The sequence below is a fragment of the Microtus pennsylvanicus genome, chromosome 5, assembly GCF_037038515.1.
Source record: "Microtus pennsylvanicus isolate mMicPen1 chromosome 5, mMicPen1.hap1, whole genome shotgun sequence".
Taxonomy (NCBI): Eukaryota; Metazoa; Chordata; class Mammalia; order Rodentia; family Cricetidae; genus Microtus; species Microtus pennsylvanicus.
Genome location: NC_134583.1, coordinates 67,833,389 through 67,853,586, shown reverse-complemented (window position 1 = coordinate 67,853,586; position 20,198 = coordinate 67,833,389). Strand labels below are relative to the sequence as shown.

The 20,198-nt window shown below is 47.7% G+C and overlaps 2 protein-coding genes across 7 annotated transcripts in view; one reads left to right on the top strand and one right to left on the bottom strand.

The window, feature by feature from the left end:
* Nucleotides 1–3,379: 3,379 nt before the first annotated feature.
* Sgf29 (SAGA complex associated factor 29) overlaps nt 3,380–20,198 on the bottom strand; it is a 38,857-nt gene continuing 22,038 nt past the window's right edge. For 3 of the 6 annotated variants that reach the window (XM_075972237.1, XM_075972234.1, XM_075972239.1), the window contains exons 3-10: nt 20,107–20,182; nt 19,166–19,238; nt 14,539–14,603; nt 13,583–13,712; nt 13,369–13,515; nt 13,203–13,238; nt 12,959–13,121; nt 12,521–12,715 (exon numbers count right to left, since the gene is read on the bottom strand). In XM_075972237.1, the coding sequence (XP_075828352.1) occupies nt 12,599–12,715; nt 12,959–13,121; nt 13,203–13,238; nt 13,369–13,515; nt 13,583–13,712; nt 14,539–14,603; nt 19,166–19,238; nt 20,107–20,182 (807 nt within the window). In that variant the 3' untranslated portion in view covers nt 12,521–12,598. Of the gene's footprint in view, nt 4,575–12,414; nt 12,493–12,520; nt 12,716–12,958; nt 13,122–13,202; nt 13,239–13,368; nt 13,516–13,582; nt 13,713–14,538; nt 14,604–19,165; nt 19,239–20,106; nt 20,183–20,198 lie in introns of those variants that run through there. The other 3 variants (XM_075972236.1, XM_075972235.1, XM_075972238.1) reach the window with 3 other exon arrangements.
* LOC142849703 (sulfotransferase 1A1) lies at nt 8,611–12,444 on the top strand. Its single transcript, XM_075972233.1, has 9 exons — nt 8,611–8,759; nt 9,727–9,884; nt 9,966–10,091; nt 10,175–10,272; nt 10,958–11,084; nt 11,192–11,286; nt 11,756–11,936; nt 12,064–12,172; nt 12,271–12,444. Exons 2-9 carry the CDS (start codon nt 9,737–9,739, stop codon nt 12,290–12,292), a joined length of 906 nt encoding a protein of 301 aa, XP_075828348.1. The 5' UTR covers nt 8,611–8,759; nt 9,727–9,736; the 3' UTR covers nt 12,293–12,444.

The window sequence follows — 20,198 nt, the reverse complement described above, 5'->3', positions numbered from 1 at the left end:
GCAAGTACCAGAACAGCCAGCGCTGTTACACAAAGAAACTCTGTCTCAAAAAAGTAAAAAAAAAAAAAAACACTTTTAAAAGATTTAGTTTATGTGGAGTACTCTATCTGCATGTATGTCTGCACACCAGAAGAGGGCATCAGATCATTACAGATGGTTGTGAGCCACCATGTGGTTGCTGGGAACTCAACTTAAGCTTCTGAATTGCTGAGCTGTCTCTCTAGCACCAGGATCCTTCTCCTCTCCTCCTCCTCCTCCTCCTCTTCTTCTTCTTTCTTCCTTCCTTCTTCCTTCTCCTCCTTTTTGAGACAGGGTTTCTCTGTGTAACCCTGGTTGTCCTGGAACTCACTCTGTAGAACTGGCTGGTCTCGAATTGAGGCAGGCAGCATAAAGAAACAGAAGACAGAATGAGTCTGGGCTCAGACAAGACTGTTTATTAGCACACACAGAGAGGGGCAGCCTCTCTCCCTCGGGGACATGGAGGGGTCTGCGAGGGAGATGAGGACATCGCTGCAGCTGCGGGGTTGTGTTGGGGCTTGACATCTCTCTTTCTTGGAGTTGTTTGCTTTGAACAAGACATTATCTTGGGACTCGGGTTCTCTGTGCAAGCATTCCTCTGGGTTGAGGCAAGTTGAGCAAGGTCAGCTGTAATTTCCGAGAATCCTGTTTTTACAAAGCAGGTGGTACTCTACAAAGTGAGTTTGCTCTTTGCCTGAGCGTGGCCATATCAAAGACTCATGGGAGAGGCAAAGTCTTTCCCAGGGTGAGGTTCAGCGGGAATGTTTGCAGAAAATGTCCACCCCCACCTGTTTACTGCCTGCAGACCAATCCAGCCATGATTAGCTAAACCTGCCTCCTTATCTGACGTAACAACCCCACCTCCTAGTTCAACTGGAATCAACAGGCTGCACACTTCTGGAGTGCTTCAGGGAGATCCAATCCCAGCTTTTCTGGACTTGTTTCCATGTGTCATTTATTTCCTCAAAGGTGTTCAGGGACTGAAGCTGTGCAGGACGCGGCAGCATCCTTTCAGGAATGTGACTTGGAAAACCACAGGATCATATAGCCACTGTAAAGAAATCTACGCATGACTATTCTTTAAGTAGACCACGCCCAGGTCATGGGATGTATGTTGTCCTTTTCCTATGTGATTGCCTCAATACATAAGCTCACTAACCGCCTCACTCTAACTCATCCTACAATTCTTTCCTGGAGCAGGCATGGATCTGACCTTACCTAGTGGCTGTCCCCAAGGCCGATAGGAGCACGGTAGGCTGCTGGTGGCTGTGTTGGGATATCCTCTACCACTACCGAAAAATCCTCAATTTTACTTGACCCTTCTGTTTCTCTTGACTTGTATGACTAACAATGTCAGTCTTCTCTTTCCACAACCAACCCATGGCAGGTTCATTGACCCTGTGTTTTTCCAGGCTCCATCTATTTAATTCCTGTCCTGTTCTTCTCATCTACTCGTTTGTGGGTGAACTTTCTTCTAAGCCTTGCGATGCACAGCCTCATGAATGCTAGGCAAGAACTCCACCAGTTAGCCATACCCCCAGCCCCAATTCCTAGGAGTTTTTAAATAGCCTTGTTCTGTTGGAACCTCCAGCTCGCTCCTGCAGAATCAGGAAAGCCCCATTCCTGTCTCTCCCTCCAAACCTCACCCGCTCAGAGAGCCTCTGAAGGAAAGGTGCCAAAAAGCCCAGTTCCCCATTTTTACCAGCTACTGCATCTTCCTCCCTGATGTTTCCAGCTGCCCAAGTGCCTGCCTAAAATGCTCAGCCCTTGACCATACTTGGCCACAACCCCCGCTCGTGATGGACATGTCATCACCTCTAGCCTATAACCTATAAAGTTTCCCTGCTTTCTTTTGTGGGGGTGGCTTCTCCAGCCTTGATCTCTGGGACTGAAGAACCCACTTGGGAGTCGCTTTGCTCAAATAAACCTGTTGTTACACTTTTTCAATTAGTCTTGATCCCATTCAATGCATCAGCAGAGAAACCTATTAGCCCTCTCTGATTTCTTCAATGCACACTGGTTTTTCTAAAATCTATTGTTCAATCTCCATGTATCTGTGTAGTACCTTTGTTTGAGACAGGGTCTCTCTAAGGCAGTATTGGAACTTGATACATAGCTCAGACTGGTCATGAACTCAGGGATTTATCTACAGTGCCTCCCAAGAGCTAGAATAAAAGGCATACACCACCTCACCTGCCTGTACAGTTTCTGTAAGCTCTTGTCATTTATCTTGCTTTATTCCAGTCTGATCTTATAAGATACAAAAAACCAAAAACCCCAATTAACCAGATAAAAAAAACAGGTCACTGAGATGGCTTATTGGGTGAATGCACTTGTCCCAAGCCAAACAACCTGACCTCAACCCCATGACCCACATGGTGGAAGAGAACTAAGTCCTGCAAGACATCCTGACCTCTTGTACGATGGCATGTGCTCTCGTGCTGGCCTGCGTGCACATACTCACGCAATGTAGTAAGACTGACTTTGAGAGACAGAAAAATTTATTCTAATTATTTTGTTATTTGTGAAAGCTAGCTTTTGGACTAAGATGTGACCAGTTTTAGAGACGATCCCATGGATGGCTGAGAACATGTATTCTATAGCTTTGGGTGGGAATTTTGTATAGATGTCATTTAAATGTAACCCTGAATTTTCTTGTTTTTAGTCTGGATGCCATACCTACTGGTACGACTGGGTATCGAAAGCATCTACTGTTATTGTATCTGGACCCATCTGTCCGTTTATACCCACTACTATTTATAAAACCGGAAAGCCCAACATTTGGTGCATATGTATTTACAACTGTTCTGTTTCCTTTATTAATACATACTGGCCTCTTGACTTCCATCCCTTCCTGTTCAGTCTGTGTATGTGTCATTGCCAATGAGGTGTTTCTTAGAAACCAAATTTATTTATTTATTTAAAGACAGCCTCAGACAGGCACGCAACTTTAATACCAGCACTTGGGAGGCAGACAGATATCTGTGAGTTTGGGGGCAGCCTTGTCTACATAGTGAGTTCCAGAGCTACAGAGACTTTGTCTCAAAGAGTCTTACTATGTCATCCTACCTACCTCCTCTTCTTGAGTGCTGGTGTTAAATGCATGATCCCCTTGCCTGACTCTACTGGTTGCTAATCCAGAGAGGCTGTGTTTGATTCCCAGCACCCACGTGGTGGCTCACAACCATCTGTAACTTGTTCCAGAAGATCCAACTCCTTTTCCTGCCCTCTGCATGTATCAAGCACACACACAGGTCAAATACCCATACCCACAAAAGGAAGCTAGCTAAATATGAGCCAGAGTTAGTGTTATGCCCAAATCTGTGAAGTTCCCCCAGAATCAACAAGGAGACAGAATCCCTTATGTAAAAGCAAAGAGCCTTTATTTTATGCAAGTTTGCAAACTCAGTCTCTCTGCATGTCCAACATATTGGAATAAACGGAGATCCCTGAGTTCAGTTAGAGTTGGGTTTTTATAGTAGTAGAGGTGGGGGTGAGGGGTTTCTTAAGGTTCAGGGGCCCTGATTGGCTGACATTTGTCTAGGGGTGCCCTGTTGAGCATATCCTGGCAGGTGATCCTGTAATGGAAAAATTAAAAAATGCTGCAGGATCCCCAGTGGCAGAAATGCTGTAAGTCCCCAAGCAGTGGTAGTGGCCATGTGGCGGCAGGCAGCGGGGCCCCAGCGCAGCCAACCCCAGGCAGAGACAGCTGCAGTTCCCCGAGCAGTGGCTGGTCCCAGGCAGGGAGACACATGGCGGACGGGCAGGAGACAGAGACATGGATAGACATGCCATGCAGAGTGAGGTTGGATATTTATTCAAGGGGTTATGGAGTGGGAAGGGAGAAGGGGAGAAGAGCAGAGAGAGAGATAGAGGAGAGAGGAGAGAGAGACATAAGAGGGGGAAGGGGAGAAGTGGGGAGAGAGGCAGAAGCTGCCTCTCCAAGAGGAAGACAGAAAAAGAGAGCGAGCTCAGGCCAGAAGCTGAAGATCAGCCTGCCTCAGCGGATGGGGGAGGGAGTGGGCGTGACTTGTCTCTCAAAGAGACAGAACAGGGGGCTGGAGAGATGGCTCAGCGGTTAAGAGCACTGACTGCTCTTCCAGAGGACCCGGGTTCGATTCCCAGCACCCACATGGCAGCTCACAACTGTCTGAAAATACAGTTCCATGAGATCTGACACCTTCACACCAACAAACATAATAAAGTTAAATAAATAAATTTAAAAGAAAAAAAAAAGAAAAAAAAAAGAGACAGAACAATTGTTACAGGGAGCATGGGATGATGTTCCTTTCCACAACTACTTCAACTGACATTGGGGCATTGTTATCCGGGTCCAAGTAGGTTGAAAGGCTAGCCAAGGGTAGGGAGGAAATTTAGGCAATAGGGTACTCATCAGACTTTGTTGAAGGGACAGGGGGTGTTCATATCAGCTGGACTGGTCCACATCAGCTTTTAGGAAGTTTAGGGCTCGCCACTGTTCAGAGCAGGTTGTAGTCAGCAGCTGATGCTTAGATGCGTCTGTCAGCCAAGTGGAAGCCTATTGAGATAAGTTTAAGCTAGGAACAGAAATTAAAATTTAGAAAAAGAGCAGATAACAGGTATCTGTAAACAGAAGGAATAGATTCATACCTTTGAGTCCTAGCAAAAGCTACAGACTTTGGTTAGAAGCATGTATATTTTTCTTCTGTCCAGAGAACCATGTATGGTGGCTTTAGAATGAGCTACCAAGTTGGCTATAGCTTTGTGGAAGAATCTGGATATCTTTTGCTGTTAAACTGACATTATAACTGCCCTAACTATTAATACTATCAGAGATCTCAGAAGGATAAATAAAGTATATCTGAGTACAGACCAAATAGTTTCTGAATCTATTAAAAATGGCAGGGACCAGAGTCCATAAACAGTTAGTCATATCCAGGTCTCCACAGCACGGCAGAAGTATCTAGAACAGCAGTCTTACAGTCTTAGCCAGGCCCGTAAGGTGAATATTTTTCCTATGGAAAAGACTGACTTTATTTTGTCTAGGAAAAAGTGGTGCAATCAATTTTCCAATGTCCTGCTGTTTGCCCACAGTCTGGACAGGGTCCTAGCAGCAAGTGTTGCACTGGGGCATCTCGCCCAGTGGTCAGCGTAATCCAGGTGGAGACCTCATGGTGTCCCATAATCTTTGGAGACCTTGGGTTCCTGCTAGGATCTCAGAGTCTCTAATACAATAAGCTTATTTATTCATTTATTTATTTTTATTTTTGGTTTTTCGAGACAGGGTTTCTCTGTAGCTTTAGAGCCTGTCCTGAAACTAGCTCTTGTAGATCAGGCTGGCCTCAAACTCACAGAGATCCGCCTATCTCTGCCTCCCGAGTGCTGGGATTAAAGGCGTGTGCCACCACTGCCCAGCAAGCTTGTTAATCATTATTTTAAATGCCATATTCTGCAGATCTTTGAAGTATGAGGGCTGCCTAGGTATGCCTGATTAGACAAACTTTGTTTTTCATTACTTGTTTTGACTTTGAAAACATATACAGGGAACTAAATAAGGCTTGTTTCTTTAACTGATTATATCAGTACTTTAAAGATGACTGACTGCCTTGTATTTTTTAACAGTCTATAAGTTAGCAGCTTTCACAAGACTAGAACTCTATACTCTGTAATAATTCTGAATTAAAGGTAATAAAGAAACTGAATCAGTCATTCCGAGGATAAACACAGGACAAGAACAGCTATATCTAGCTGTTAATGCTGTCTCCTGCAAAGGCAAGGAACAGGTCCCAAGGTGAAGTGGGAACAGGAAGGAATCTAAGAACTAGCATTGCCCTAGGGCAAATGCTAATCTATAGAACCCATCTTGGCAGGTGTGTACCAAGTTGCCCTGGGAAAGCTGCCCTGGGCCCTACATTTTTTCCCCTTCACAAGTACCAGTGACAGGTCATGATCCTGTCTGCCCAGGGGTTCAAGGGGGTGATACTGGGACTTCAATACCATCAGTCAAACAGTATTGACCGTTCTTGAACAAAAGCCATCAAGTCTGTTGATAAGAAGAAGCAAGATCATCAGGGGCCTGTTAGAGCTGAAAGTAAAGTGGTTAACCAAGGACCAGCTGAACAAGTTTTCATCCAGCTTCCCTGTGTGTATTCTGTTCTCTATCATTAACAAGGCCATTGAATCTCTAATTACCCCAGAGTGACTGGCAGAGAAACATTCTTTCTCCAGAAGAGGAGGTCCAAACCTCTTAGTATCAATACAAAAATTTATGACTCAGTTTATCCAAATAGCTTAAACCCAACAAAGTCAGCAAAGACAAGGAGGCTAAACATACATTTTTAAGCCTTAATAGACCTTGAACAAAGAAATACATTTTTTTTTTGAGATAGGGTTTCTCTGTAGCTTTTTTTTGGAGCCTGTCCTGGAACTAGCTCTTGTAGATCAGGCTGGCTTCGAACTCACAGAGATCCGCCTGCCTCTGCCTCCCGGGTGCTGGGATTAAAGGCGTGCGCCACCACCGCACAGCAAAAGAAATACATTTTTAAACCATTAGTTAATATTTTTAATGCTTTGACCTTTTATAACTTTTTTAGACAACATAAAAACTCTTACTGAAGGCTTTCTTGTGGTTTTCCTCAGTGGTGTATGATATATTGTATGGCTACAATATTTTAAACAAGAACAGAAATATGCACATACTGTAACAAAAGAACTTTTAAATTTACATCACATAAAATCTTCTATCAGTGTGAAACATTTGAGACTAACAGTAGGTTTTTTTTCATACATTAACCAATAATAACTTGTAACCAGCCCCTATAAATGATGAATGATCAAAGCAGCTCTGGCAGAGGAAAGTCTGGCTATAATGTTACAACATGGCCAATGAAGCAACACCTATAGCCAGAGTTCTTGGCCAGTGGAGCCAAACCTTGGTCAGGTTTGATCAGAAGTTGAGGCACACAGCCCCCAGGGCAGGCGGAGGGAACACACCCATCAGCATGGGAAGGGGCAGGGTGGTATGCAGCATGGGGGGTATTGTTAACCTCTCCAGACATAGCAATTAACCCCAGATTCTCTGTTCAGTGTTTGAAATCCTATTGGGGTACATCTGTCCCCTACAACTGTGGCTGGCAGCCTTGCTACATTGCAACAACAAGGCTGCATAGCCCAGCCACCCATCCACACAGGCACACTGCCCCACAGCCTCGTGCTCAGGGCCAAGGCTGACTCCTTTTCAAGAAATGTAGAGGTTATGTGTCTTATCCCTTTTAGGAAAATATACCCCTATGCTTATGGCCCTATCTCTAAAGTCCTGTAAGTGATCACAATATCAAAGTCAAAGAAATCATGATTTGAGTCTGTCCCATAACTACAATAAAAACCTTCCCCCCATTCACACCTTGGAGCAGACACCTCACCAATGCCATCAGTTTATACCTTCCCCTAGAGAAACGAAACTTTTTTTGTTTTTCAAAACAGACTTTCTCTGTAGCTTTTTTTTCGTTTGTTTGTCTGTTTGTTGGTTTTGTTTTTTGAGACAGGATTTCCCTGAGTAACAGTCCTAGCTGCCCTGGAACAAGCTCTTGTAGACAAGGCTGTCCTCAAATTCACAGGGATTCACCTGCCTCTGCCTCCCAAGTGCTGGGATTAAAGGCGTGTGCCACCATGACCCGGCTCTCTGTAGCTTTTTGAGCCTGTCCTGTAACTCACTCTGTAGACCAGGCTGGCCTCGAAACTACAGAGATCCTCCTGCTTCTGCCTCCCAAGTGCTACGATTAAAGGCCACGCAATCACTGCCCAGCAAGAAATGGAAATTAAGTCGTTCCTGGAGGGTCCTGTCACCTGCCTTACCACAGCTCTCCTCTGAAACTACAACTCTGCAAGGGTCAGCAGATGCGCATCTGTGATGCAGAGAGCCTCTGCAGCTCCAGGGCAGCTTGCTGCTGCATCTTCATCCCAACAGAAGACAAAGATCAAGAGGACAGGGTTCTTCCCCTTCCTAGGGCCTTATAACTCTCCCAGCTGCCGCCTTTTCCTGTCTGCAGAGCTGTTTGCAAGTTAAGAAAAAAGAAAAGGATAAAAACCCTTCTGGGGACTGTTCTTCACCCACGAGTAGTAAGTACTGGGTGAGGTAGCTCAGCAGCCACGAGATAGGGCACCTTGCAGGGCCTTTAAATTCCAGGTCTTTCCTCTCAACAGCCTTCCTACTTTGCTGCATCTCCAGGTCACTGACCCTGCTCCCTCTAATCATTCTGGATTTTCCCTGAGCACACCCACAACTGCGGTATTGCTGTGGTTGCTCGGATCTGAACTGAAAATGTCCTCAAGATTGGCTTGGAGCCAGCAGGAATGTGAATAGCCTTGCCCTCATCTGGCCACCTCCCCCCTCCCTTTGTTAGACTGTGTCAACTGTCTGTTGATCTACCCTGAAGTTTAAAGTAAGGAAGGAGCCAGAAACAATGCAAAAATAACACTAACTTTCCTTTTAACCTTCTGGTTTGTTTTCTTCCTCTTGTTTCTCCAGGCTAAACCCACAGTCCATTAGTGGGGGTTACAGGGTTCCGCCCCATCTCCACCCCCCTCCACCCCCGTTTTTCGGGAGGACAGCCAGTCCTAGCACTGCTTCTACTCCCTCCCACTTGGGTCCTACAAAATATTCAGCTCAAAGTCCTACTGTGCATTCCTTACATCGCAACACCCACATAGAGAGATCCCTACCACTGTGCACCGGGGCGGTGAGGCTCAGAGCTCAGAACCAGGTGAGTGGCAGGGTGGGGTGGCCCCCATAGTCCTGCCCAGCTACAGGGTCCAACATTCAAGGGCCAAATAGTTGCTCCATCTTCATTAGTCTATTTGAACCCCTGCCTGGGCCTCTAACTGCTCTCCTTTCCCCGCACATACTCCACCTCAGAAGAGCAACTGTAGCTTGTCTGAGTTTCTCCTCTTTTCTCTGTCTGGTTTTAGAATCCTTTTAAATAGAAAATCTCTCCCCAGCCTGCAACAAGCTTAGTAGCTAAACTGGTTATGCTTGTCTCCAAGCAAAATAGGTTTAGATGGTTTGGGGCGTTTCTGAAGGAGGAAAAGTGGGGAGAGGCACATGCGCATGGGCTGACCATCCAGCTGCACCAGGAAGTATAAGAGACACAGAGCTGGTTCCCCGAGTGTCCTCAGTACATGCTGGTATCTATCCAAAAATAGCAAACACTGTTTTGGTTCTGCCTCAGAGGGACGCAGGGACACAGAAAGTTTGCAGCTGAGCAGTGACACAGCCACAGAAGTGACTTTCTCTGGGCTTTTTCAGACCCTCAGGAGCCCAATCTTATTTTGTTCTTTTTTGAGACAGGGTTTCTCTGTAGCCTGTCCTGGAACTTGTTCTGTAGACCAGGCTGGCCTCAAACTCACAGAGATCCACCTGCCCTGCCTCCCGAGTGCTGGGATTAAAGGTGTGTGCCACCATTGCCCAGTGACAGGATCCTAATCTTTTTATTTGGAGGGGGGATTTCGAGACAGGGTTTCTCTATAGCTTTGGAGCCTGTCCTGGAACTAGCTCTTGTAGACCAGGTTGGCCTTGAACTCACAGAGATCTGCCTGTCTTTGCCTCGTGAGTGTTGGGATTAAAGGCATACACCACCACCGTCCGACCAGGATCCCAATCTTAAAGCAAGAATCTGCAGTATTGTGAACTTTAAAAAAAAAACAACGTGAGTTTCACTGTTCTCAATGCAGTTGATGCAACATGGAGTTGATTGAGGATATCTCCCGTCCACCACTGGTGTATGTGAAGGGTATCCCACTCATCAAAAATTTTGCGGAGACTCTTGGGCCATTGCAGAACTTCACTCCCTGGTCTGATGACTTGCTTATCAGCACATACCCAAAGTCTGGTAAGCAACAGCGGGTCCCCCAATGTCCTATAGACCTCATTTTGGCAAGCAGGTCCAGACTCTGTATTCCCTTCTTTCCAGGTACTACCTGGATGAGTGAGATCCTGGATATGATCTACCAGGGAGGCAAGGTAGAAAAGTGTCTCCGGGCCCCCATCTATGTCCGGGTGCCCTTCCTTGAGTTTGGATGCCCAGGAGTTCCCTCAGGTATGAGCATTAGGGTGCTTAGACACAAGTGGAGAGAGGTAGGACCAAGCCCTAGCTTAACAAAGTTCTCTGCTCAACTTTAGGTCTTGAATCTTTGGCAGAGACACCAGCCCCGCGGCTCCTTAAGACACATCTGCCACTGTCCTTGCTCCCTCAGAGTCTGCTGGATCAGAAGACCAAGGTAAAAACAAACAACAAAAACCCCAGTTATGGTAGTACCTTCCAGCATTTGGGAAGTAGAGGCAGAAGGACCAGGAGTTTAGGGCCAGTGTTTGCTACACAGCAAGTTCAAGACCAGTCTGAGCTGTATCTGACCCTCTTTCAAAAACATGGGGAAGAAGAAAGAAGGGAAGGACAGATGGAGGGAGGGAAGGGAAGGGAAGGTGAGAGGACACAAGGGGCCCCTGGGGTCATTCTAGCTTTGGTTTGCTCTGCTGGACTACTTAAGCCCTGTTTCATCCTGTATGGAGGGTCTCTGGCTGTCACCCTGGCAGGCTCAGATAACAAGGAAGATGGACTTCTTCAGTGTAAACTAGAGATGCAAAGTCCAGCTACACACAGGACATAGATGAAGGGGCTGGTGGAACTCTAACCTACTATGTGGATGTGCTGGCAATAAAGGAGTCAGATAAGATATAGTTCACAGAATAGCCAGGACTTTGGCATCAAAGGTGTAATCTTAGGTCAATGGTACCCCTACAATATCTTAACAAGTCAGCTTCTAGTCCTATTTTCTTTTCTGCCATCCCCAAAAGAAATGCCGAGAGTTCCCAAGTGCTAGAAGGCACAGCACCTCTCTGGGTCCTGTGCATGGTGATAGGAAAGCAGAAGGAGGAACCAGAACTAGGGACTGTCTGCCTCTGCAGATGATCTACATTGCCAGAAATGCAAAGGACGTGGCCGTCTCCTATTATAACTTCTACCACATGGCCAAGGTGCACCCTGATCCAGGCACCTGGGACAGCTTCCTGGAGAACTTCATGGAGGGGAAAGGTGAACCTGAGTCTGTAGCACGGAGCGGGCTGGAGCTGAGGGCACAGCTGGAGCTGAGGGCACAGCTGGAGCTGACAGGCGTGTCTGTGCCCCATTCCCTTCCCCAGTGTGCTATGGGTCGTGGTACCAGCATGTGAAGGAGTGGTGGGAGCTGACACGCTCTCACCCTGTTCTCTATCTCTTCTATGAAGACCTGAAGGAGGTGAGACTGCCTGCTGCCACTTCCTTCTGTGTCACAGGCAGGAGCATCACTCACCTGGCCCTGTCCTGGCCCCAGCCCCATCCCTATCCCAGCCCCACCCCACACCAGCCCCTCCCATCCTACCTCCTGGCTAGACCCTCAGTGCAGCTCATCAGAGGGCGCTGCACAGCCCTTATCTTGGAGCAGGTGTCAGTCATGCGCCATTGTTGATCTGGTGGTTTGCTGCTCTTGCTTCTCCCTGCTCCAAGTCTGGACACCAGAGATCAAAGTCTGTCCCTGTCCTCTCCCAGAGTGAACCCACAGAGGTCATGCCAAGATGGCAGGGTAGGAAGCTACCTACTCTGCATCAGGGCAAGAGGCTCACAGTCAAGGGGTCAGGTCTGAGAATTCCTTGGTAGAAGTGGTGCTCCCTATGGGTGCTCTCCCAACTTATCCCAATGAACACCCAGAGATCATCTCTATGCTTCAGAATCCAAAAAGGGAGATCAAGAAGGTCCTGGAGTTTTTGGGGCGCTCTTTGCCTGAGGAGACCGTGGATCTCATTGTTCACCAAACATCCTTCAAGAAAATGAAGGAGAACCCCATGACTAACTACACCACTCTCCCCTCTGCAGTCATGGACCATGATGTTTCTCCCTTCATGAGGAAAGGTAGGTAGTAGCCTGGATGGGCATTTGGAGGATTTGGGGAAGGGAGGTCGGATGCAGCCAATAAAGCCTGCAGTCCCATGGGTCTTGTGGCTGTGACTACAGTCTCTCTCCCTCTCTCCCTCTTCAGGTACCACTGGGGACTGGAAAAACACCTTCACTGTAGCTCAGAATGAGCGCTTTGATGCCCACTACGCTAAGATGATGAGAGGCTGCAATCTCAAATTCCGTTGCAATCTGTAAGTGGATATGGCTATGCTGGGAATGGGGGTAAGCTGACATAACCCATTATGACCTCAAGAATGAAATATGATGCATCCATGTTGTATGCCTACAGGAAATCTGAGCCAACAGAATGACTAGGACTGGGGCCGGACACGAGTGAAGAGGATTTTATCAACATGTGTCAGGAAAGCAATCCATCCACGCAGTGAAAAAGAACCCAAACATGCAAGAGAAGAAGACAAAAACTGTATTTTACCTGAAAGAATAAATGACTGGGCCTTCTCCCTCCTGCGGCCATCAATCCCATGTGTCTGACAGAGGAGGGCAAGAGGGTCTGAAGCAGTGAGGCCCAGGAGACATGGTGAGAGGAAGAGTATTTATTTGATTACAGGAACTCCTTTGTTGCCTTTTCCCATGAGACGCAAGCCTGCCAGCCAGCTTCACTTTTTCTTGGGCTCCTTACAAGCCACCACGTACCTCTGGGCCACATTGAGAGGAGGGGAGTAGCCATCTGCATAGGAGGTGTCTTCAAACAGGACTGAGTAGTCATCCTGAGGCTGTAGGGTACACATAGGAAGCCTGATCAAGATGCTTCTAGGCCAGGCCAGCCTCTCCTTCCCCAGAGCCCCAGCTGCATCTCCCGCCTCTCCCGCCTTCCTCTCTACTCTCTTCCTGGTGCTACCAGGAAAGCCTATGTTCAGGAGATGAAGGGCTACAAGGCAGCAAGCAGGCATCCTGAAGAAAGGTGGGGAAAACCTTTAAGGTTCTGGTGTCCAAGACCTTCCACGGTAGCTCCTTACCCGCTGTGGGGGGGTGTGGATCAGGGCACGGTAGAAGCAGGTGGTCTGGGGATACAGGGCTAGCACCAGCTGCTCCTTCTGAAACAAGGCCTCAGGGTCTGTCTCAGGGTTAGCTTTCCACTGGGGCAGTGGGATGATGCGCCGCCGACTCAGGGTGTGTCTCCTGGGGGAAAATACAGGCCGTGACCAGGGAGGCTTCTCCTAGAAGCCGGGTGACTCCACTGCTCCCCACTTGGACACTCACTCTTTGCCTTCTTCATCAATGTCGTCTACTTCATACCTGTGGGCAAACCAAAGGGAAACAGTGCTGGAACAAAGGACACAGTCTGCATCCAGGAGGAAGCAGGAGAGAGGACGAAGAGGAGCTGCAGAAGCTGGCGTGGTGAGCATGTGGCCGGGCACACACTCACTTGTTGGTAGCGTGGCTGTAACTGACTACTTCAGCCAGGATCCACTGCTCGTCCCCGTCCACAGCCTTCACTCTAGCAGCCACCTTGTCTCCAGGTTTGGCCACATAGTCCCCTGAGGCTGGAATGGCTCCACAGAGGGGTGGGGGCCTGTGAGAGAAAGCCTGTTAGTCTGGGCCCCTGGCACCAGCCCTCTCTGGCCAGTTCCCGCCCTCACTTGTCACCAGGCTTCCCGATCCAGAGGGGCAGGGTCATGGCCGACTGCTGCAGCAGTGTCATCAGGACCCCTCTGCGCATGGTCTTCCGTGGGGGCTCCGAGTCATTGTAGAGACCTGCGATCTTGGCCGCTGTGGGAGCAAGGGAAGCCCTGAGGCCTTGTGGATGGTGCCTGACCCAGTCACATTCCAGCAACGGCTCTGAGCTAGACCATGTTATACCAGGATCCCCAAACCATCCACGTCCCTTCTTAACAGATATCTAAGGTTGGGAATGGCCAGGCCTAACTCTCAGATGGGTGAGATATCAGGACAGTGGCTACTGTCATGGAGAGGAACTAAAAAGGAGGTCCTAGGATGCAGACTATATTCTGTTTCCTGACCAGGGCCCTGGATATGTAAACGTGCTGGGTCAATGAAAATTCCTGGAGTGAGATCCTTCTGTGATCTCCTTTCTACTAGTGTTTGCATTTCAGCAAACGCTGCACAGATTATCTAGTGTGAATTCTTGGCCTCATCAGCCATGGCTCATCATACTCTTCAACTGAAAACAGACAAAATGGTACCATGATCACACTAAGGGGAAAAAGAGTTGCATCTGGGGCAAGACAGATGTCAAGAAACCAAGGCATTGGCACCCAAGGAGACCTATAAGGCCGAGGGCTAACCCAGCTTCAAATGTGTTCACCAAAGCATGCCACAGAGGGAGCAGTGGTAGAAAGGAGAGGTGACCAGCCCTGGCTAAAGTGAGCAAGGGCAGTGTGAGGGGTGGGGCACAATTTCCTGGGTTTGGGCAGAGACCTAGGCAAACTCTCTGCCTCTGAGTCTGTCTCAGACAGCTGTCAGGTGACTCCACCAACTTATGTCCCATGATCTTCGCCTGCCAGGGCCATAACTGCTTTCCCCCAAACCCACACCTGGCCTGGTTAAGAAATGCCCTGCATTTTCTCCCACTTACCAATCCGCCTCTCTTCCAACAGAGACTTGATCTCAGCTATCTTATCCAGCGCTTTGCGGAGGATGCTAGGCAGGGAAGGGGGAAAAGGGTGCTGGGTGAGGCACTCAGCATAGGCTTCTTGGCAATTTCGGCTCCCAGACCAAGTCTATGCTAAAACTCCAGATGCTGTTGGGTGTGGCTGACACCTGTAATCTTGGCCCACAGGTGGCGGCAGCAATCCTGTGTTGAGTCTGATGCCGTCTTGGCCACACAATGAGCTCCAGGTCCGCCTGGGCTAGAGTGAGACCTTGCTTCAAACACAAAAGGAGAGGCTCTAGAGATGGCCCAGTGAATTAAGGACCTGTTATGCAAACTTAGGGTCTGAGTTAGATTCCCAGCACCCATCTGAGAGTCAGACATGGTGCCTGCAATCTCAGTGCCGGGTGACTAAGATCCTGGGAGCTCACTGGCCAAACAGCCTGGCCAAATTCATCAGTTTCTGGTTCATGGAGGACCCTGTTTCAAAAACTAAGGTGGGCAATAATCAAGGAAGACTCCAATACCAACAAGGAGCCTGCACATGCGCTTCCACCCACCTGGAAGGCAGAAGGAGGTGGATCTCAAGTTCGAGGTCAGCCTGGTCTACAGAGTTCCAGAACAGTCAAGGCTACACAGAGAAACCAAACCAAAACAAAACAAATAAAAATTTACTAAATTATATTTTTGACAAAATACATGCGACACTGGCAGCTACATTATACATTTCATGTTCATGGATGTCTTTATTGTGTAAGAAGCCACAGCGAGTGTCAATGCATCTAAGTTTGTGACAACGCTGTGTGATACTCACAGTGGGATTCACCAATGGCAGGGCTCAGAAAGTTAACTAACTAATGACTGTGAACTTTTTCAGTGCTAAGGATGGAACCCAGGGCCACTGGAAAGCTAGGCAACTGCCCTACCACTGAGTGATAGCCTCAACTCTATTTTTCAATTAAAAGCATAAGGAGCAATGTAGCAGAAAGTGTCAGGACAACCCCTGGAGAAAGCAGGCGTTCTGAGAGGTTACTGATATGGTCTTGTCCAACACTGTAGAAGCCCCACCAAAGTTCTGACTCAGCCCTGAGGTGACCGGAATGGAAGATCAGATTTGAGCACCTCACGCCCCTAACAGGCTCGTGTTTGAGCAGGTGGTCCTTAGTAGGCGTGGCTTTTTGCAGAGTTGTGGATCCTTTAGGAGGCGGGGCCTTGCTAAAGGAAGTGGCTGGGGAGGGACAGATCTGGGCTCTGGCCTAGCTCTCTGCTTCCTCAGTACAATGCAGTGTAACCAGCAGCCTCACGCTCCTGCTGCCACCCTTTCCTTCCATGACAGACAACCCTCTCAAAGCAGGAAGCTAAAATAAACCATTCTGTCCTTAAGTGCTTTCTTCTGGGAGATTTATTACAGTAAGGAGTAAATAACAGTGAAGCTCCAGGGCTGGTCCAGGTAGCAGAAGGAGAAGCAGAACCCCTAGAGACAGCAGGCAAGCTCAGAATAGCCCCAGTTACAGGAACTTGCTCCTATAAGACTAAAGCCATTCCCACTCCTGTGTAATCCTGTAGCCTGAACCTCCAGAAGTCAATTTACAGGTGGTCCAAGCTGGCAGGAAGGCCGGCAGTGGATATCACTATACAGGTTCTCCAAGCCTCCCAGAGAAGGCTTCAACCTTAATCAGCAGGAACAACTCCACTGTGGGTCATTTTATCCTGTTTCCATAGCAAACCTATAGCAACGCTTTAGCCTGGGAGTGCTGGGACTCAGTGAGGCACCTAGAAAGCAGACAAAGAATGGCAGTCAGGAGGCCAAAGATACTGTGAAAGGCTGATATTGCTGCTGGGCCTGTACGGAGTTCATAGTTTTATGTCCTACATCCAAAATTGCAGTCTACATCAAAAGAAACAGCAACAACAAACCCCACCAAGAACCTAGTACAATGCTTCATAAAAAAAACATAAAGGGATATTCAAGGGCTGGAGAGATGGGCTCAGAGGATAAGAGCACTAACTGCTCTTCCAGAGGTCCTGAGTTCAATTCCCAGCAACTATATGGTGGCTCACAACCATCTGTAATGAGATCTGGTGCCCTCTTCTGGCCTGCAGGCATACATGCAGACAAAACACTGTATACATAGTAAATAAATATTTAAAAAAAAACCCGGGATACTCAAACTAATTGGTGACATGAAATGGGATTTTCAAACAGTCACAAAGCATCTCCCCATAAGACATTTGCTAATTACACAGAAGAAAACAGAACCTGGGAGAAACCACATCAAGTAATGAGACATAGTATCTTGGGCCTTCCAATAGAAGGCTACCACTGTGCTACCAATGCCTCAAGTGTCAAACCTGAATCAAGAAGCAAGGAAGCACTAAATACACCCATGAGAGGGTCATTCTACAGAATAACTAACCTATAGCCTTCAAAAGGTCAAGTCACAGATGGATAAGAGAGATTAAAAACTGATCCAGGTGAAAGAAAACTGGAGACATTTGCACAATGGAGATCTGCACTAGCACATCTTTCATGATGAAATATGAATAAGCTCTCTGGGTCACAGTTTTATGTCTGAGCTGATATCCTAGTTTATACGCTATATAAGAAACACTATGGTGTTTATTACTTATCCAGATGAGTTCAGCAGCACCCGCGGCATGGGTTTGTCTGACCTAGATGGAGTAGCGTCATCTCTCTTGCTTGCTTTGTCTCTCCCAGCTGCTGTGTTGGGAAGGTCTGGTTGGGTGTTTACAGGGTGACAAAAGGATTTCAGTGCAGGCCATGTTTACTTAACAGGCCTTTGAGTGCTGACTGCGGGGTAGGTCGTGCTAGAATCATTCCGTACCAAACTCTTTTGAGTCTTCACTCTGCCAGCGTTTAGGACAGAAAGGGCAGTTTGCTTTTTACTCTCAAATGGAGATTTGGGGTGTAACTCAGTGGTACTGAGCTTGCCTACTACACACAAGGCTCTGGGTCCCATCCCTAGCACTACAAAAGGAAAAAACACAAAAACCAGAAAAAGAAACACACAGCCTTCTGGGTTTCTCCCACCCCCACCCCCGTTTTCTTTTTTGGTTTTCGAGACAGGGTTTCTCTGTAGCTTTGGAGCTTGTTCTGGAACTCACTCTAAAGATCAGACTGGCCTCAAACTCACAGAGATCCACCTGCCTCTGCCTCCCGAGCGCTGGGATTAAAGGAGTGCACCACCACTGCCTGGCTGCAGCATTCTGACTTATGCAAGTTACTCCGGCCCAGGTGAGTGGGAAGGGATAGGCATTCCTAAGAATTCATGTTGTTTCTTCTTCAGGAGTAGAACCCATTCTTCTGTGCCCCAACCTCACATGGGGAGCCATGCCAGAGCCCTCCATCCAAACTAGAAACCTTGCCATCTTGAACCTCCCTTCTGCCAACTAGTTCCCTAAATAGATCTCAAAACATCGCTGCTCTTGCACTGGCTTTGCTCTCTGTTCTTCTCCCACTGCTCCCGCAGCTCCACCACCACGGTGGGCTTGGTCTCTAACTGGCTTTGAATCTTTCTCTAACTCTTCTTTTTCATTGCAACTCTAAGGCTTTATTGTTCCCCAAGGCCTCTAGAGTGAGGCTTGTGGTACTCAGGCCCTTGTGAACCCCCTTCCCCTGCTTCTGAGCCAGGCAGGCTACTCTTGTCCTTTCCCCACAGCTGGCTCCTTAGGGGCCTAAACATGCAGGCATTACTAAAAAGAGCAAACTAAGACTTATTAGGACAATTAATTTTCTGCCTATAACTTGCATTAAAAAGTGAAGAGATCTGGCTACACATAACGGCACATTAACTGTGACTTCTATCAGAGTCCTGTGAGATGTGTTCATTTAAAATAAGCAGAGCTCTGTCAGCCCCTAGCCGAGTACTAACTGTGGACTTCTGCCTTAGGAACCAGACTTCCCCATTTACTAGTTGTACGAGTTTTGGCAGATTTTATTATCCCTCTATGAGTCTGTTTTCTTAACAGTAAATTGGGATAATCCTAAAAACTACATCAAGGGAGTGCTTTGAGGATCAAGTGAAGTAAATTAACACAGAAGTATTTGGGCCAGGTATGGTGGAACACATCTTTAATCCCAATATTAGGGAGGCAAAAGCAGGCCAATCTCTATGAGCTAGAGGCCAGCCTGGTCTATGTAGTGAGTTCCAGGGCAAGCAGAGCAACACTGTGTGATTCTGTTTCAAATAATAATAATAATAATAAATAACAAAGTACTTAGAATGAATGGTAGCTGGAGCACAGCAGCGCCACACAGTGGTCCCTGTTCCCATCACAGGCACAGCAGCGCCACACAGTGGTCCCTGTTCCCATCACAGGCTGCAATAGTCGGCATATTCCCACGGCAGGGGAGTCAGTACGGGCCACAGAATCTGGCCTTCTCCCCTCATAACCCCACAGTATGTTCACAATCCAGTAGAGTTATTACCTATATTTTAACGACAAGGCAAGGGAGTTTCGGCCGAATCGACTTCAGTTCACACGCTAGGAAACGGTCAGCAGGGTATGACACTGCTTCACTGCCGTCTATAGAGCAGTAAGTAGAAGGGAAGAGCGCGGGAGAGGGAGGCAGAGAAGGGGTGGTACTCACTTGCACTCAGCCTCTGCATCGGCCTTGGCGGTTGTGTAGAGGCCACGCAGCTTTGTCCGGTAATAAGGAGAAACTATAAACACAAGCATGAGGAGGCATGAGCAAGAGGAGGTGGCAACATCAGAATCAGCCTGCAGAGGCTCAAGACAGGGCCTGGGTTCTCAGCTTTATGAGTTCAAACACGCTCCCAAGGGGTTAGTAAGATGGCTCAGTAGGGAAAGTACTTGCCTTGGAAGCACTTAGGAACCCAAGCTTAAAAAACAAACAAACAAACAAAAAACAAATCAGGCATGACCAGCCTGGCTCAAACACTGAGTTCTATGATAGCCAGGGCTGTTATATATAGTGGACCATCTCAAAAAAAGAATGGTGTCCAAGAACAAAACATGAAGTTGGCTTCTTCTGCACACATACACATACATACACGTGCATTTACAGCCTCCCCGACGCATGTTAAGAAAGTGCTCCCTGTCTGTTCATCAGGGTCACATTTCCATAAGGTAAAGATGCCGCCACCATTCTCAGAAAGCACCTTCTAACCTGCCACCTGTCGATACCCGGCAGGTGCAGAGAACCAAGGAGAAGAAAGAACTGTCCAAGGCTATTCTGAGTTAGAAAGCACCAGGCACAGGTGACCTGCCTTGGAGAATATTCAGAAGCCATGGGTGACTCTGCTTCAGAAAAGCCCTGTGCCCATGAGCTCTAAGGTAAGGGTGAGTTCAAGGCTGCTTTTCCAGTCCTGAGCTGAGAGACTCTGAGGTCTTTTGGTGCAAGGCCATCAGTCCCTGCCATTTTAGGTCATTCAGCCAAAGAAAAATGACCCCACAGAGCAATTTTAGAACATGCAGAAACAAGCAAAAATCCCTTTGATGACACAGTAAGGCCATGTTCCTGATCTCAGCCCTTCCCACCTCCTGTCTCTCCTGCCCTCAGTTACTCACTCTTGTTCTCGGTCTGCATCCGCTCGTGGGTTTTCTGGATGTTCACCAAGTTGTGCTCACTTCTCGAACGCTCTTCCTGTAAGGATGAGGTC

Bases quoted from the DNA above. Each gene is read 5' to 3' on its own strand.
- LOC142849703 (XM_075972233.1), top strand. From the start codon at position 9,737: ATGGAGTTGATTGAGGATATCTCCCGTCCACCACTGGTGTATGTGAAG. The intron at 10,092-10,174 runs GTATGAGCATTA...GCTCAACTTTAG, and splicing joins ATGCCCAGGAGTTCCCTCAG to GTCTTGAATCTTTGGCAGAG. The intron at 12,173-12,270 runs GTAAGTGGATAT...GTATGCCTACAG, and splicing joins CTCAAATTCCGTTGCAATCT to GAAATCTGAGCCAACAGAAT.